The sequence below is a fragment of the Coregonus lavaretus genome (assembly GCF_964263955.1).
Source record: "Coregonus lavaretus genome assembly, chromosome: 28".
NCBI lineage: Eukaryota > Metazoa > Chordata > Actinopteri > Salmoniformes > Salmonidae > Coregonus > Coregonus lavaretus.
In genome coordinates, this window is record NC_140015.1 from 11,905,121 (window position 1) to 11,921,553 (window position 16,433).

General features: G+C 48.1%; 2 protein-coding genes across 2 annotated transcripts; both read right to left on the reverse strand.

Annotated features, from left to right (window-relative positions):
- Window positions 1-3,401: 3,401 nt before the first annotated feature.
- LOC311103880 (ATP-citrate synthase-like) lies at window positions 3,402-9,098 on the reverse strand (the record flags this gene model as incomplete). Its single annotated transcript, XM_084145510.1, has 17 exons — window positions 3,402-3,518; window positions 3,671-3,747; window positions 3,911-3,993; window positions 4,079-4,192; window positions 4,286-4,429; window positions 4,595-4,745; window positions 4,881-5,035; window positions 5,257-5,350; window positions 5,481-5,608; window positions 5,764-5,874; window positions 6,088-6,169; window positions 6,253-6,449; window positions 6,548-6,652; window positions 6,738-6,906; window positions 7,095-7,236; window positions 8,427-8,520; window positions 9,093-9,098. 17 exons carry the CDS (start codon window positions 9,096-9,098, stop codon window positions 3,424-3,426), a joined length of 1,947 nt encoding a protein of 648 aa, XP_084001636.1. The 3' UTR covers window positions 3,402-3,423.
- Window positions 9,099-10,809: 1,711 nt separating this feature from the next.
- LOC311103470 (kelch-like protein 11) lies at window positions 10,810-15,943 on the reverse strand (the record flags this gene model as incomplete). The annotated part of the gene is given in 3 exon segments (XM_084145037.1): window positions 10,810-15,058; window positions 15,379-15,923; window positions 15,926-15,943. Coding segments are annotated over 3 exon segments (2,148 nt in total). The 3' UTR covers window positions 10,810-13,473.
- Window positions 15,944-16,433: the final 490 nt, after the last annotated feature.

Sequence of the window (16,433 nt, forward strand, 5' to 3'; positions counted from 1 at the left end):
GGTGGACTGAGGTCTGAAGAATAGGCTCTATAGTAGTCTAGTAGACCTACATGATCTTACCCATATGCACTGGCTGTTTGAGAAAACGAAGAATTGAGCCCTAATAGCTCACTACATCATTTCATCTGTTGTTATTGGATATGATATCATAAATTAATCTATTTTTAAACCAATGACTTAATAAACTGATGGATGGAGCATGACACAGTGAAACAATTAAATGCTGATTATATACCACATTACTTTTATGATCCGCAACACTGGAAGAACCAGACAGAGTTGTGTTCCAATAGGTCATCTTTAATATACTCAGTCACACCGTTCTGAAAATATATTACAACCCATCTCTACAGAGGCACGTTCAGTTCACATCACATTAGGTCAAACAAAGTTTAAAAATTGTGATGACATGACAACACAAATAGTACAGACAGATACATCTTTCGAGAAATAGCCGGTCACAATGGATCTGGTCTAGCTAGTAACATTCAGATAAATAATGCTGCATTCTATGGTCCCTTTGCCATCCTGGGCACCGTCCTGGTTGGGACACAGGAAGAGCTTTTCTCTGTATTACAGCCCAATGTTCTTGGTCAGCGGCATATCTTACAGTTTAAACACAACCGCTTCATGGGCATTTATAGTACATCAAAAATGCTGATACTATCTATTACATTCTTATTACATTTATTTAGTCCGCTGTTAATACATCTATACATAAATAAAGCATATGATTTTAATATGGCACCGACACGCTCAAGAAAGAGAATTGAACAGCGACACACAGGAACAGTCTGTTATACACAGACACATGCTTGGTTTACGGAGAGAGATGATAGTGGGAGATACAGTCTCAACGTACTTCACTGTAGTCATAGGAGTAGTATAGTAGTAGTAGTACTAATAGCAGTAGTATTGGGAGTAAACAGGAAGACAATCATCTGTATCCCTAGAGGTAATCTTGGGAAGAGTTGAATTGGATGAATTGCATTCCCCAAACTATAGGGTTAAGGGTCAATCAATGAATGAGGCTCTTTTCTCATTCTCTGCAGCTTGCTTGGTCTCTCTAGACACCCTGTCTGAATGCGGCTGTCACACCCTGGCTCTGGGACTCATTATGTTGAGCCAGGGTGTGTTCATTCTATGTGTTCTGTTTCTATGTTGGGTGTTTCTAGTTCGTCATTTTCTATGTTTGACTGAGTGACTCCCAATCAGAGGCAACGAGTGTCAGCTGTGTGCTGGTTGTCTCTGATTGGGAGCCATATTTAACTGTCTGTGTTTCACTTTGTGTTTGTGGGTTTTTGTTCCGTGTTCGGTCATTGTCACTGAGGACTTCACGAGTCGTTTATTGTTTTGTTATTTCGTGTGTATGCTTTAATTAAATAAAGCAAGTATGTTCGCAACTAACGCTGCGCTTTGGTCCACTCCTTCATACGACGTTCGTGACAGAAAAACCCACCGTAAAAGGACCAAGCAGCGTGTCCAGGAGCAGGCAGACTGGACATGGGAGGAAGCGCCAGGAAAGGAGATGGAGAGGCTGGCGATGGCCCAGGTGGGCAAATCGTGGTCCTGGGAAGACATGCTCGGGGGCAAGGGACCTTGGGGTAGGATTAAGGCCCTGGCGAGAGAGGAGCAGCGGCGTCAGCAGTGCCATCGTCGGAAGGACGAGAGGCACCCCCAATAATTTTTTAGGGGGGGGCACACGGCATGGGCGACTGGGCAGCAGGAGGCTGCCACAGGGCGAAATGGGAGACGAGGAGAGAAGGCCACCGGGTTACGGGAGCCATTGGCGAGAGGAGGGAAGGAAGTTGTAGAGGCACGGCGAGAGGTACTGAGGTGTATTGCCAGTCCGGTCCGGCCCGTTCCTGATCCCCGTTTAAGGCCAGTGGTGTGTGTTCCCAGTACGGTTCGGCCTGTTCCTGCTCCACGCACCAAGCCTACGGTGTGCGTCGCCAGCCCGACCCGACCTGTTCCTGCCACTCGCACCAAACCTACGGTGTGCGTCGCCAGCCCAGCCCGGCCTGTTCCTGCTCCACGCACCAAGCCTACGGTGTGCGTCGCCAGCCCAGCCCGGCCTGTCCCTGCTCCACGCACCAAGCCTACGGTGTGCGTCGACAGCCCAGCCCGGCCTGTCCCTGCCACTCGCACCAAGCCAGGGGTGCGAGTTGTCAGCCTGGTTCAGCCCGTTCCTGCCACTCGCACCAAGCCAGGGGTGCGAGTCGTCAGCCTGGTCCAGCCCGTTCCTGCCACTCGCACCAAGTCAGGGGTGCGAGTCGTCAGCCTGGTTCAGCCCGTTCCTGCTACTCGCACCAAGCCCGGGGTGCGAGTCGTCAGCCAGGTCCGGCCCGTCGCTGCTCCACGCACCAAGCCAAGGGTGCGAGTCGTTAGTCCGGTGAGGCCCGTTCCGGCTCCACGCACCAAGCCAGGGGTGCGTATCGTCAGCCCGGTCCGGTCCGTTGCTGCTCCACGCACCAAGCCAGGGGGGCGCATCGTCAGCCAGGTCCGGTCCGTTCCTGCCTCACGCGCCAAGCCAGGGGTGCGCGTCGTCAGTCCGGTGCCTGATCAGGTACCGGTCAGCTGCTCCACAACGGAGCGTAAGCAATCCGCTCCGTCGATGTCCAGTCCAGATCCAGCCAGCGGGGTCAGACCGGACCAGGGGCGCTACGGGGGAATTATGGAAGGGTGGTGGTCAAGCCCGGAGCCGGAGCCGCCTCCGAGGAGGAATGCCCACCCAGCCCTCCCCTGTTTGGGTTTTGTTGAGGCGCGGTCGCAGTCCGCGCCTTTAGGGGGGGGTACTGTCACACCCTGGCTCTGGGACTCATTATGTTGAGCCAGGGTGTGTTCATTCTATGTGTTCTGTTTCTATGTTGGGTGTTTCTAGTTCGTCATTTTCTATGTTTGACTGAGTGACTCCCAATCAGAGGCAACGAGTGTCAGCTGTGTGCTGGTTGTCTCTGATTGGGAGCCATATTTAACTGTCTGTGTTTCACTTTGTGTTTGTGGGTTTTTGTTCCGTGTTCGGTCATTGTCACTGAGGACTTCACGAGTCGTTTATTGTTTTGTTATTTCGTGTGTATGCTTTAATTAAATAAAGCAAGTATGTTCGCAACTAACGCTGCGCTTTGGTCCACTCCTTCATACGACGTTCGTGACAGCGGCTTCACAGTTTTGCAGGCCTTGCTATTATTAACGGGGTTGCAGCATGTTTGATCAGCTAACTGATAAAAAAAAAAACTAAAACTGTATTAATTTTTAAAGGGTTGTCCTTATTACTGTTGCAAAGCCACATCAATAATAATATCAGTCCCCATTTTTTTCTCTCCCACCACTTGGGGCTGACAGAACACATTACAGGTGGGGGTGGAGGTTAGGGTGCGGTGGTGGGGTAACTGGTTGGGGGGGTCCATGGCCTGGTTTCCATGGTTACATGGACATGTGTTCGGGGAGAACGTAGGATATGTCGTCCCACGGGTGACGGTACAGACCCTGTTTCAGCCTCTTCTGATCCAGGTAGTGTCCTGAGGGAGAAGTAGAACTATAGCTTTAGGTATGGTTCCAATTTTATCAATATCATATTCCGTATCCCCTGATCCTTACACCACAGCACCTTCCCATGACAATTTCTAGGGGTCAAACTCATCAGGGTCATGACCCCTGACCCCCGACTTACCGATGAAGCCCATGCTCCGCCCCAGGACAAAGATTCCATTCAGCGCTCCGATCTCCACAAACTCATCAGCCTCGTCCCTGGGGGGGAACAAACATCAGGGGGCAATGGTGAGTTAATGCAACACTGAATGTAGGCTAAGGACAACAAAAGGGAAAGCCGGCTGACCCAGACACAGTAGTATAGTTGCAATGTACAGAATGTAATTGACTGGAGTTTAATAGCATTAGCTAGCTAGCCTACCGTGTAAATCCACCACAGTTCCTGAGCAGGTCCACAAATGCTACTCCAATGAAACCGTCCACATTCAAGATCAGGTTGGGTTTCTGAAACCGCAGCAGAGACATGGTTTAGAACAGATGATCCCAGTAGGGTGATAAAGGCTGCAGGAGAGGATGACAGGGTTACTACCTTGGCTGTGGTGATCTTCTCTACATCCATTGCGTAGTCCAACAGCTGGGTGGAGGGGAAGGTCTTCTTCACAAAGTCCTTTAGGATCTGCACCCGCATGTCTGGGTTGTTGATCTGAAAACACAGACACACACACAAAGTACTTGCACAGTGAAAAACATGAAGGACACATGGCATCCAAAAAGGAGACACAGGGACAGTGCTCACCGACTTGACCCTGTGTCCGATGCCCATGATCAGGTTGCCCTCCTTCTTCATCTTATTGACAAACTCCATTGGCAGCATGCCGCTGTCAAACGCCTTGCTGAACTGCTTGGCTGCAGCGTCCAGGGCCCCTCCGAACCGGTCCCCCTGGAAATCACACACACAGAAAGAAACTCTCAAATAGGAGACACACTTCGACTACAAAAGCTCAATTAATTATTTATTTAAACAGAGGCATTGTCTTCAGAAGAGGCTCCTCTGCTGGTTTGAGTGGGTCTAAGTATGTAGAGGTTGACTTGACTACGGTCTTACGATGGTGAGCAGGCCAGAGGTGAGGCAGGAGATAAGGTCTTTGCCAGCGCGGGCACAGACGATGGTGTTGTGGGCACCAGACACGGCAGGACCATGGTCAGCAGTCACCATCAGACACATCTCAATTAACTTGGAAGCATAACTGGGCAGCCTTGGGGCAAGGAGGAGGCAGGACACAGAGACATAGAATTGTAATTGAATTCAATTATGATAGAGTATGTTTAATGTTTTATGTGAACAGTATTTGTATTATTATTATTGAGCGTTTTGGGGGATAGAAGCGTACCTCCTCTGGAACCAGAGCAGTCCCAGGGTTCCTCCCATGCCCATCTCTGACTTGAACACCTCAGTGATGGGCATTCCAGCGTAGATAAGCTCCTGGCCCCTCTCATCACAGATACTGGTCATAAAGGAGGCTGGCTTACGGATCAGACCCAACTCCTACAGCACAGATGGTTAGAGAGAGGGGGAGAGAGAGAGAGTCACCGTACCCTCCTATTGCTCTCCATCTGTTTCAGTTTAACACAGTCTGATGCGGTTCGGTGAAGTTTGCCTTATATGGAAGCCGATAGCATTGTCCAGAGCCAATAAGAGATCCTGATTCACCGTTAACTCACAGGGGACATGTGCCAGCATGGCACTGACTGGTTTGCATTACTCACCCGGGCCCAGGAGTAGTCCATTGGCACTGTGGGAGGGGGCACCTCCATAGCTGGAACGATGACTCCTTTGCCAACGAGGTCGTCATACACTGATCTGTACATGAAGATGGGAAAGTTCAATTTCACGACAGTGCTTTTGTATGTTTACTAAACTGTACATTTTATGTTGTGGCTTGGATGTAATGTTTTTCTAATCATATCATTGTGTGATTTTCTGCACTGACTTGATGACATCTCCCAGCTCGTCAAAGCTCTTAGGTACGAAGGCTCCGGCCTCCTTCAGAGCCAGGTTCTTGGCCACGGCTGTCTCTGAGGCCTGGTTGGCACACGCTCCAGCATGACCAAACTGGACCTACAGGTGACAGACTGGGTCAGCATATCATAGGAAACAGTCACAAACCCCATAACCAGACCCCTTTCTCACAGTATGCCTGCCCTGCAAGTCTCTGTGATATCAATTCAATGACCCACCCCCCCAAAACTCTTCACGCTGCCCATCACACTCACCTCTGAGGAGAACATGGTGGCACAGGTCCCGATGCACCAGCTCACCACAGGCTTGGTGATCCTGCCTGACTTGATGCCCTGGCAGATCTTATACTCCTCTGTGCCGCCAATCTAGAAGGGAGACCAACAGTGCTTTTAAAAGACAGTCCACACTCACATTTGCAGAGGCGAGCATCCAAGCATGCAATTAATCTGGTCATAAATGTCGATGTTAATTAGCTATGCTTGATGAAAAGAAATGGATTGCGTTAAAAGGATAAGCTTTCTTTTTCTATGGGCCATTAGCAGCAGTGATGTAGATGTGTGTGTCTTTCAGATCCTCACCTCTCCCAGCATTACGATAATCTCTACCCCTGGGGTGTCCTGGTACCTCAGCACATGGTCTGTGTAGATTGAGCCTGGGTATCTAATGAAAAAATAAGCATTAATTATACACACACATCAGTAATCTTATCCACCCCATTCACACACACACAGCCACTCTCTTACCTGTCTCCTCCTATTGCCACTCCCTCGTAGACTCCGTCGGTGGTGCGGGAGATGATGTTGTTGAGCTCGTTGGACATGCCTCCAGAGCGGGACACGTAGGCCACACTGCCTGGACGGTACAGCTTAGAGGCCAGGATGTTATCCAGCATGCCCCCTGTGTTCCCGATCTTAAAACAGCCAGGCTTGATCCCTCCAACCTGGACACACACACACAGTTAGATAAGACACTCTTCTCTACACTTTTAAAGCAGACCTCACATACTGTAAGTGAGGGGGTAGAGTAGGAGGGGCCTACCGTTGCCGGGCCGATGATAGTGATACCCTTCTCGTCCGCCCTCTTAATGATCTTCCTGGTCTGGGCTTCAGGGATGCCCTCGGCTATGATGGCAATGGTGTGGATCTGGAGAGGTGGGGAAATGAAGCATTACAGTCGGTCAGATCTACTGCGCTCTCACCATTATGGATGGCATGGAGGCGCTACCAACCTGTGGGTACTGCATGGTCTCCATGGTGCTGTCGAAGGCAGAGCGGAGCGAGGCGAAGTTAATGAGCACGTCCACCTCCGGGTGTTTCTTCATGGCGTCGCCCATGTTCTTATAGACAGGCAACAGGATCTCCTTATGGCCCCAGTAGAACTTCTGCTTGTGGTCCCCACTGGAACACACAGACAGTCACAAAGTTTGGCATCGACAGACAAACCAGACAAATAGATAAGCACACGCACGGTATTGACCCTAAATATGCTTGTTATTTTCAACACCTCTTTGTGGTCTCGGGTTAGTTAGAGTGGTATACAGGAAACAGGAAGTAGAGAGACAGGAAGTAAAGAAAGAGACACCTACGTGAAAGGGTAGAGCATGGCAGACACAGAGGGCTCATCCCTGGAGCAGGTGTAGTCAAAGTCCAGCATGCCCTGCACGGCCCGCGTCTGCATGCCCCACACGATGGACTTGGTCTGCTTGCTGAAGAGGGTTGACGCCTTGACTGCAGGGACAGGAACACACAGGGGACAAGGAAGAGAGAGGGAAAGGAGGAAAGATGGAGGGGAAGGTTAACTACAAAATACAAAGTCACTCAGGCAATGAACAGAGGTTTGGCATGCACACGCACTTACGTAGAGGGAGAAAAAAATAGCTTGATCTTCTTACTACCGCACCAGCAGAGAAAGGGCTTTTAACTCACTACAGAGAGGTATGAGCTTTAAAGAAGTCATATCCTACTCTGCTAAGAGGTGTGATAGACCAGGGCACACAACATCAACAGAACAGACACACGGCAGGGTAAACAGTTACTAGACAGTGAAGGAACCAAACACTGACAGCCAGCCGCTGACTGAGACACAACCCACAGGAAACCACAGGGGTTAGTGAGACAGAAACTGAACCCACAACCATCCAAAACAACATGTTATCACTGTATATTTCTGGATGTCAGATATTCCCCTCTAAGGACTACAAATGTGATCAGAAATTTAGTTGTCTATACGTCAATATTGTCCTAGTTGTTCCCATGTCACCCTTAGAACACCATAGAAATAGAAGCTACTTCTAGCATGAGAGAGGAGAGGACAGGAGCACACGGCCCAGCTCGAGGGCTTCACAGGGGGGCTAGGAGGAGAGCCATGTCCCAGGCCCACCCTAGTCCGTCTGTCTGACAGGGGAGTGTCCTACCTCCTGGACTGTCTGACGACGCCTGTCGCTCTGTGGCGCCACGACAATAACAAAAACAGAAACAATATAATCAATGTTATTACATTCAGAATGTGCGTAGATAATACCCTCCAAAAGGGAAAGCTTTTCACAACAGATGCTGGGCTGATGTGGGCTGTGAGACCCCTAATGGCCACTAGGGGGAGCGGTGACACAGAAACTCACATTTTAAGAGAGCAGGGGCTCTCAAGGAAGCCTCTTGCTCCCAGGGTTGGGGTCAATTCCATTTCAATTCTAGTCAAATCAGAAAATAAACAAAATTCCAATTCTACATTTTCTTAATTAAAAAGCATTGAAGAGAATTGTAATTTTAGTGTACTTCCTGAATTGACTGGAATTTAAATTGAATTGACCCCAACCCTGCATTACAGCAAACGTGGCAAGACTTTTACATAACTACCTGAGAAGCATCATTCTTACATTTCACATGTTTGTATGTGTGTGTGGTCTCATTGAGGAGCTCACCTGGAGGGGCCCCTGACTTGGCCTTCTTGGAAGGAGAGGCCCCGGGACCAGCCTTGTTCTCAGAGAAGGAGGCTGTCCTGCTGGAGGCTGGGGTCTGGAGAGGACAGAGGAGAGAGAAGAGAGGGAAGACAGAGGAGAGAGGAGAAGAGGTGTAACATTCTGTTGAAGAGCTTAATCATGTTAACTCCAGCCCTGATGCACACATGCCTTCATAGAATAGCCTTGATTTTAATGACTTGCCTAAAAACGGTCATGTTTTATTTGTAACAGCGCCACATTACCTGCATAGAGAGAGCATGGTGCAGCACATTCTTCGTCTCGGGCTGGCAAACCGTGCCAATATATCCTCCTAACACCGGCTTCGAGGGCATTATCACTTTTATACAACGGGTTACCAACATATTCAAATAATGATTGACATCTTTCATTAAAAGCTTTATTTTGATTAATCTATTCATACTATTTCATCCTTCCACAAGATATAGTCCCGACACAATCTAGGGTTGCTAGAGGCGACCCAGTCATTAAGTATTTTTGTTCTGTTTCTATGACTGTAAATTAGCCGTAGTTGGCTGGCCAGTCGTTCGTTCTAAATGTTCCATTGCCATACTGGCTGGAAACGTTCTTATCCCTTGCTTGCTAGCTAGCCAACTACGGCTAACGTACAGTCATGTCAAAAAGTGCAGCCAGAATGACAGCAAAGTAGCTTTTGTTTAAGCTGTTTTCTAGTGACATTTATTTGGATACATCCATAACAATGAGCTAACGAGGTGCGATTTCGCCTGGCATAGAAAATGTGCTCACTCGTCAGGACACTGTTGTTCAGAGGAGCTAGCCAACAACACAGCTACCAGGAGGTTCAACGGCTTCACCACTACCTTCAACGTGGAGTGCTATGACGAAAAATCAGAGGAGTGGTACGACGCCCATGACATGGGCATCTTCCGCAGTGCCCTCAGCTGCTGCGTGGTGCACGGGCTGCCCAATGTGGCCCAGTACGCAGCCCCCCGGGACTCCCTCAAGTCCCCCCGGGAAGAGCTGATGCTCTCCGCCTCCAACAGCATCCTCTCTGTGTGACACCCCCTCCTGCCCACTGTATTCTATCTACCACAAGGCATTTACCATGCGCAAATAAATCCACTACTGTACGTCCCAGAGGAAATCCCATATGCATACAGTGCTATGAAAAAGTATTTGCCCCCTTTCTAATTTTCTCTACTTTTGCATATTTGTGATACTGAATGTTATCAGATCTTCAACCAAAACCTAATATTAGATAAAGGGAACATAAGTGAACAAATAACACAACAATTGCATATTTATTTCATAAACAAAGTTATGCAACACCCAATTCCCCTGTGTGAAAAAGTAATTGCCCCTTACACTCAATAACTGGTTGTGCCACATTTAGCTGCAATGACTCCAACCAAATGCTTCCTGTAGTTGTTGATCAGTCTCTCACGTCGCTGTGGAGGAATTCTGGCCCACTCTTCCATGCAGAACTGCTTTAACTCAGTGACGTGTGGGTTTTCAAGCATGAACTGCTCGTTTCAAGTCCTGCCACAACATCTCAATTGGGATTAGGTCTGGACTTTGACTAGGCCATTCCAAAACTTCCAATTTGTTGCTTTTTAGCAATTTCCATGTAGACTTGATTGTGTGTTTTGGATCATTGTCTTGCTGCATGACCCAGCTGCGCTTCAGCTTCAGCTCACAGACGGATGGTTTGACATTCTCCTGTAGAATTCTCTGATACAGAGCAGAATTCATGGTTCCTTCTATTAAGGCAAGTCGTCCAGGTCCATTTCTTATTGCATCTGCCAGGGTGATTGTACTACTATTTTCCTTCCGTTAGTAGAAGGGAAGATTGAATGTACTGAATTTGTTACTGTGGTTGGCTCATGCCCAATGACTGTGCATAGTACTGCCCTTCTGTTTGATGTACATATGTATGTATGTAGCTTTGTTCCATAGAGAATGATAGAGGCCTCTAGTGGCCAAAAGGCTGTTTTAGAATGGGCAGGTTAATTGAGGGCTTCCAAAATTTTAATGTAGTCAACTGGGTGGGACTTCCAACTTTATTGGCTAATCCCTCATGGTCATCAGGAGGGATCAGCCAATTGTGAAGAAGAAAATTGACTTCTTAAAAATGGAGATGACACTGCCCTCACAGATGCCATAATGAGAACTATATAGGGATGCTTTCTCTATCATTCTCTATGCTTTGTTCTAAAAAACAGGAGGTTGTCAAGTTGGAGGAAATTCCACCCAAGGAAAATACAGATGTTTATAGAGCTAGTCTTGAAAAATGCGTAATAATATTGGCCAAAATGACATTTAGAATTTAGATAACCCCTTACACAAGATAGATGGGAAACCAAGGTTATATAAAAAAACTGACATTTTAATTGCAAGTGATGACATCAGCATTTGTTTTACATCCAATATATTGACACAATGTCAGACTGCCACATGCAAAGCAAAATATATATAGCCTACATATGTCAATAATATTATTTCAAATGCTATGCAAGAAGAACAAAGCTGAGGAAATACACTTTCATTGCATTCTCAAAATTATAGTGCTTTATGTTATAAATAAGCTTCAGGGATAGTGTTTATAACAATCAATGAACTCTTGAACTCAATGGCAACACATTGACCTTGATATGGTCATTCTGCTCAGTAACATAAGGATACCCTCTATAGTCTATATCAGTGGTTCCCAACCTTTTTTGGTTACCTTACCACCAACTGAATTTTGCTCTGCCCGTAGTACCCCTGAAGTACCCCCTCATGTGCATTTTACCAGTAACCCTATGGACACAAGTCTTTTCAAGTACCCACTGTGGATAGGCCAAGTACCCCCAGGGGCTATAGTACTCCTGGTTGGGAACCACTGGTCTATACATCTCATCTGATTATCTTTGGAGGGTGAGGAGAACATACAACAATCTGGCAGGATCTCTAAGATACACACCTGAATAAGCCTGAGGTACAGCAATGGGGCTGCCTCACATTTTACATCACATTCCTTTTGGATTACTAAGCAAATCACTGTAGAGTACATCTTTTCTCACATGGGAACATAATAGATTATCAGCTGGAGTTGGATTAAATGATACATTAAAATAAAAAAATACAATCGCCCAAATCTGAAGTCAAATATGACAGTTAAACCCACTCTGACTAAAATATTTGTCAATAACTCAAACTCGACATTAAACTGATTAAGGGTAGAAAAGTGCACTACTTGGCAAGCTTTTCCCAGCATTCATTACCGTACGCACATATATGCATATACACGTTATCAAGTCCTCCATCTGAACTACACCCTCCAGCCATTACACTCAATAAAACCAATGCAGACAAAATAAGAGAAACATTCATAAACTCCCACCTAGGGCCTTCTACACAATGTTCCTACCAACAGGAATGAGATGAGCAGAAGACTGAAGAATAATCAAATGGAATGGTTGATGGAATTTGAAATGATCAATGGAATGTTACCATGTTAAGACTGTTTCATTAGGATACCGGTCAGAAACACAGACAAGGACGATTTTCCACAAGACTGAGACATGCAGACGGATGGGTGCACGAGTCTAATTAAGAGATTGGGGATGGATGAATGAACTCTCTCCATCTGTCTCAGACTCCCACCATCTCCATTCTCCTTTCCAACTTCCTTTCTTTCTAACTGATGCCACATGGGCGATTTCTCTCGACTCTCTGCACTGACTGCTCAAAGAAATACACTATCGATCATCAGTAATAAGACAGAAAACATTAGGAGCAACCAGGGGAGGAGAGAAGTCTATTTTACTGCGCTCCATTATGCAATCAGGGAAAAGCCACAGCTCACCTAGTAGATAGTGATGGTAATTATCACTAATTAAGTCGTCCACTTGATTGGACCATAGATCTGATAATAAATATGAATAAAACTATTCTCCTTCCATTCAAGTTGACCTACTGTATCAAAGCTATAATAACAACAAGCAGAGCCATTCAGATAAAGCTACTATAAACCACAGCAAAGCCATCAGGCATTGGTAAGGGTTTGGTCCGACTGACTGGTAGGGCCGGGATGACACCAGTATCGCCATCATTTTTCCATGGCATAAATGAAAACACGAAGCAGACCAAACTCTTTGGTCCTTTAAAAATCAGCTGTATGTAAAATATTGTGTGCTATAGCTTGGAAAACACGTGACTCTGGATGACAACATAATGATGTTTGTTTCCAACATTAGGACTGTTTTCCTAAAGAAGTTAAATCTGCTTAGTGTTACGTTTACTTGCCACGATACTAACGAGTATCGCGATACTGGTATTGTGCCGACCCTACGGCTGGGCAGAGTGTGTGTGTGTGTGTGTGTGATATTTGCATGGAGAGACTGTCACAGTGTCCTGATGGAATGTCATAGAGAGTGACTGACTTCACTAAGCACATTGGATTGGAGGAATGTAGTGTCACATTGCCTACTTCATATAAGCATTTTACATTTTAGTCATTTTGCAGACGCTCTTATCCAAAGCGACTTACAGTTAGTGAGTGCATACATTTTCCATAAAAGCATAAAAGAAGGGGGACATAAAATATTTATATATAATAAGTATACATATACAACTATATACTATATGTACGTACAAAAAGATAAAACATCCCTTGTGTCTGACGTACATACGTGGTGTAGTCGGATGTTGGTCACTGTACAACACTCTATTCACATTTGTAACATTCGGCCTGTCCTCTCCACATAGACAAACACCTGGCCAGCACAGGGTCACATCACTCCCACATCTCCCAGCCTTGAACACCGTAGTCACTACTAACACCATAGTCTCAACCTGATGATCTGGCACAGAGTTCACTTAAAAAAAGAACCAACATGAGAGCAACATAGGAGCCACTGCTACAGCAGGTTATGGGTGGGGGCTGATGACGATGGCTGCCAGGGGATGTTTGGGGTTTGGAGTTGGGCCGGGCCAGGCTGCTCCCCCTCTGGGGTAGTTGTGATGGACAGACAGGGGTTGAGTTAGTTCAGCACTCGATCTGAGACTGCAGCTGCCTGCGCAGGGTGAGGGTGCGCCGGTGGAGCTGCTGCATCTGCTGCATGCGGTCCCGCTGGCGGGCCAGGTTCTGGGGCATAGGGTAGCGCTGGCAGCCGTACAGGAAGCGGTAGGGGATGCGTACGTGGCAGGCGGTGGCGCGGCAGCGTGGCTGGGGCATGGGCGGCAGCAACATCCAGCGCTTCCTCTCGGCACAGTAGCGGTAGGCCTCTTTCCGGTACTGCTTGTCCACGTCGTCGCTGTTCTTCCAGCCGCCGATCACAAACACGTCCTCGTCGAAGTGGCAGATGGCGGCGCCCTCGATGCTGGTGACCTCGGGCGGCAGGCTCTCCAGGATCTCGTCTGAGATGTGGGCGCTGATCTTCTGCTTGGCGTCTTCGTCCCGCACCGTGTAGCTCTTAGGGCAGCAGGAGGCTGTGTGGTAGAAGTTGGTGGAGGCCACGGCCATCTGGAACACACAGTAGTTGTCTATGAGCGGCAGGGAGTCCACGTCCTGCCACTGACGGCTCTCTGTGTCGTAACGCGTGGTGACCGTCTTCAGCCCGTCCTCGTTGTCCGTGTCCACCGGCGTGCGCGCCATCACGTATACATAACGGTCCTCCACACTCACCGCCTTCACGTCCCGCAGGATCTTGGGCGCTGACTCCAGGTTGTGCCACTTGTCCGGCTCAGGCTCGTACACGCTCACGTCCTTGAAGCCCGGGCTGAAGTTGCCGTGGCCACCGATGCTATACAGGATGTCTTTGATACAGGTGAGACCAAAGGAGTGTTTACGTGTGGTCAGGTTGCTCACCTGTTCCCAGGTGTTGCGGTTGGGATTGTAGCGCTCCACGGTCTTGGCGAAGCCTGGTTCCATGGAGCCCGCTACGTAGACGTGGGACTCTGTGGTGGCGATCGCGTGGCCATCCAGGTGGTTGTGGATGTGGGGCAGGTTGACCCAGCGGTCTTCGTAGATGAAGTAGCCCACACATTCACTCAGGTAGTCCCCGCCCTCTGACACCCCGCCCACCACCATGATCACGTCCATGTTCTGGCCAAAGCGCGGCTGGAAGGAGGCCATGTAGGACGACCAGAACTCCAGGTCAGCTGACTTGAGGTTCTCACAGCGGATGGCGTGGCCCTCTACGGCATCGGACACCAGACGGAGACAGGCCTCGTTGGCCGCCACCAGTGCCTCATTCTTCACCACGCGCGTCAGATAGGTGGGCTTAATCTGGGGTAGCCGGAGGATACGGAACAACTCCTCAAAGTACCTCCCCCGCTGTTCTGTGTTCCTCTGGACCCACTTCACCACAGCCTCAAACAACACCTCTTCCGCGTCCACGGTGATCTCTGCGTCAGACAGCCAGTCCCTCACCAGGTGGAAGGGCAGGGTGTAGAACTCCTCATCCTGGATGACCTTGTGGAAATTGCGTCGGATCATGTCTGCGGCCCGCAGAGCCAGCTGGTCCAGGGTGTACATGTGGGCTAGGCTGTGCACGGCCACACAGTTGGCCAGGCTCAGCTTCTTCTTCAAGAACTCCCCACAGAAGTCCTTCAGATGCAGCAGCAGGAACCTGCAGCCAAACACACAATCAATAACAGAACAGGAAAAAAATAAACATGACACCCATGAACTCACTACACTCAAGTTCAGGTTTGACAGGTTACAGGATGGTCAGTGCTATCTGGGATCTATGGGACGTTCCGATCCTAAACGCTAACCTCAAGCCCTACCTAACCTTAACCCTTACCAATATACTTCAGTGGCACCTCCAGTAAGCCAAAACAACAATATTATATCACTGAACTACATACAAAATATTCAAGTACTAGCAAGTGGCGATTAAATGGATTATGCACATTCAAGGAACACTAATGTAAATTGAAAACAAACCTGTCAGCAAGCTCCAACACTTCATGCACATTGCAGGTGCTCACACGTATTTCTCCCGTGTACATGTACTGAATGACGCTCTCCACCGTCTCCGGGTCTGGTCCCAATTCAGCGCTCCATTCCTTCATCTCAACCCGACCCGACAGCGACTCGGAGAACTGCCCTCCCAGCAACGGGGTGAAATAGTCCGTAGCCGCGGCCAGTACAGAACGGTGAGCAGAAAACTCACAGCTCTGAACATTCCCGGTTGCCACCCCACTGCTGAAGGCCAGCGTCACGTCACAGAACAATCCCTGCTTCCTCTGTTCGTTCTGCCGCCGAGACAGCTCTGTGCAGTGGGAGGAGGAGGTGAAATCCTCGCCCTCTTCCGTGTCCCCGTCCCCGACAATGACGCTGGGCGTGCTGCTACCGCTACTACCCCGGCTAGAGTCGTCTGGGTTCGGGGCTGCAGCTGCCATTCTGGCGGTGGTTGTGAGAATTCGGAACTGCAGTAAACTCGTGTGGGAAAGAACACACACGCAGACACACATACATACACTCAAAACACAGACGGAATGACTGACATGCGCAGTGGATGCAAGGCGTTACTGCTCGGCGTGTGACGTAAAGCCCCGCCCACTCACTTGTGGCTGACAGGATAAGCTTTTGTGCTTGTTCCACCTCAGCGTTCTCTGCCAAAGCAGGGTATCATCAATTCACCTTCTATGAGTGGGTGTCTTTGAATGAACTGAATGGAAGCTACATATAGATGGTTCCATTCATTTAAATCTTTTCATGTGATGGATGTTCTTTCTTATATAAGGGCAAGGCCAGTACATAGTCCCACTCTGTTACATAAGTGAGTAATCACTTTGCCATGAATGTACAGAAATGACAGCCCCAGAGCACATAGAACAGGTGGACTGAGGTCTGAAGAATAGGCTCTATAGTAGTCTAGTAGACCTACATGATCTTACACATATACACTGGCTGTTTGAGAAAACGAAGAATTGAGCCCTAATAGCTCACTACATCATTTCATCTGTTGTTATTGGATATGATTTCATAAATTAATC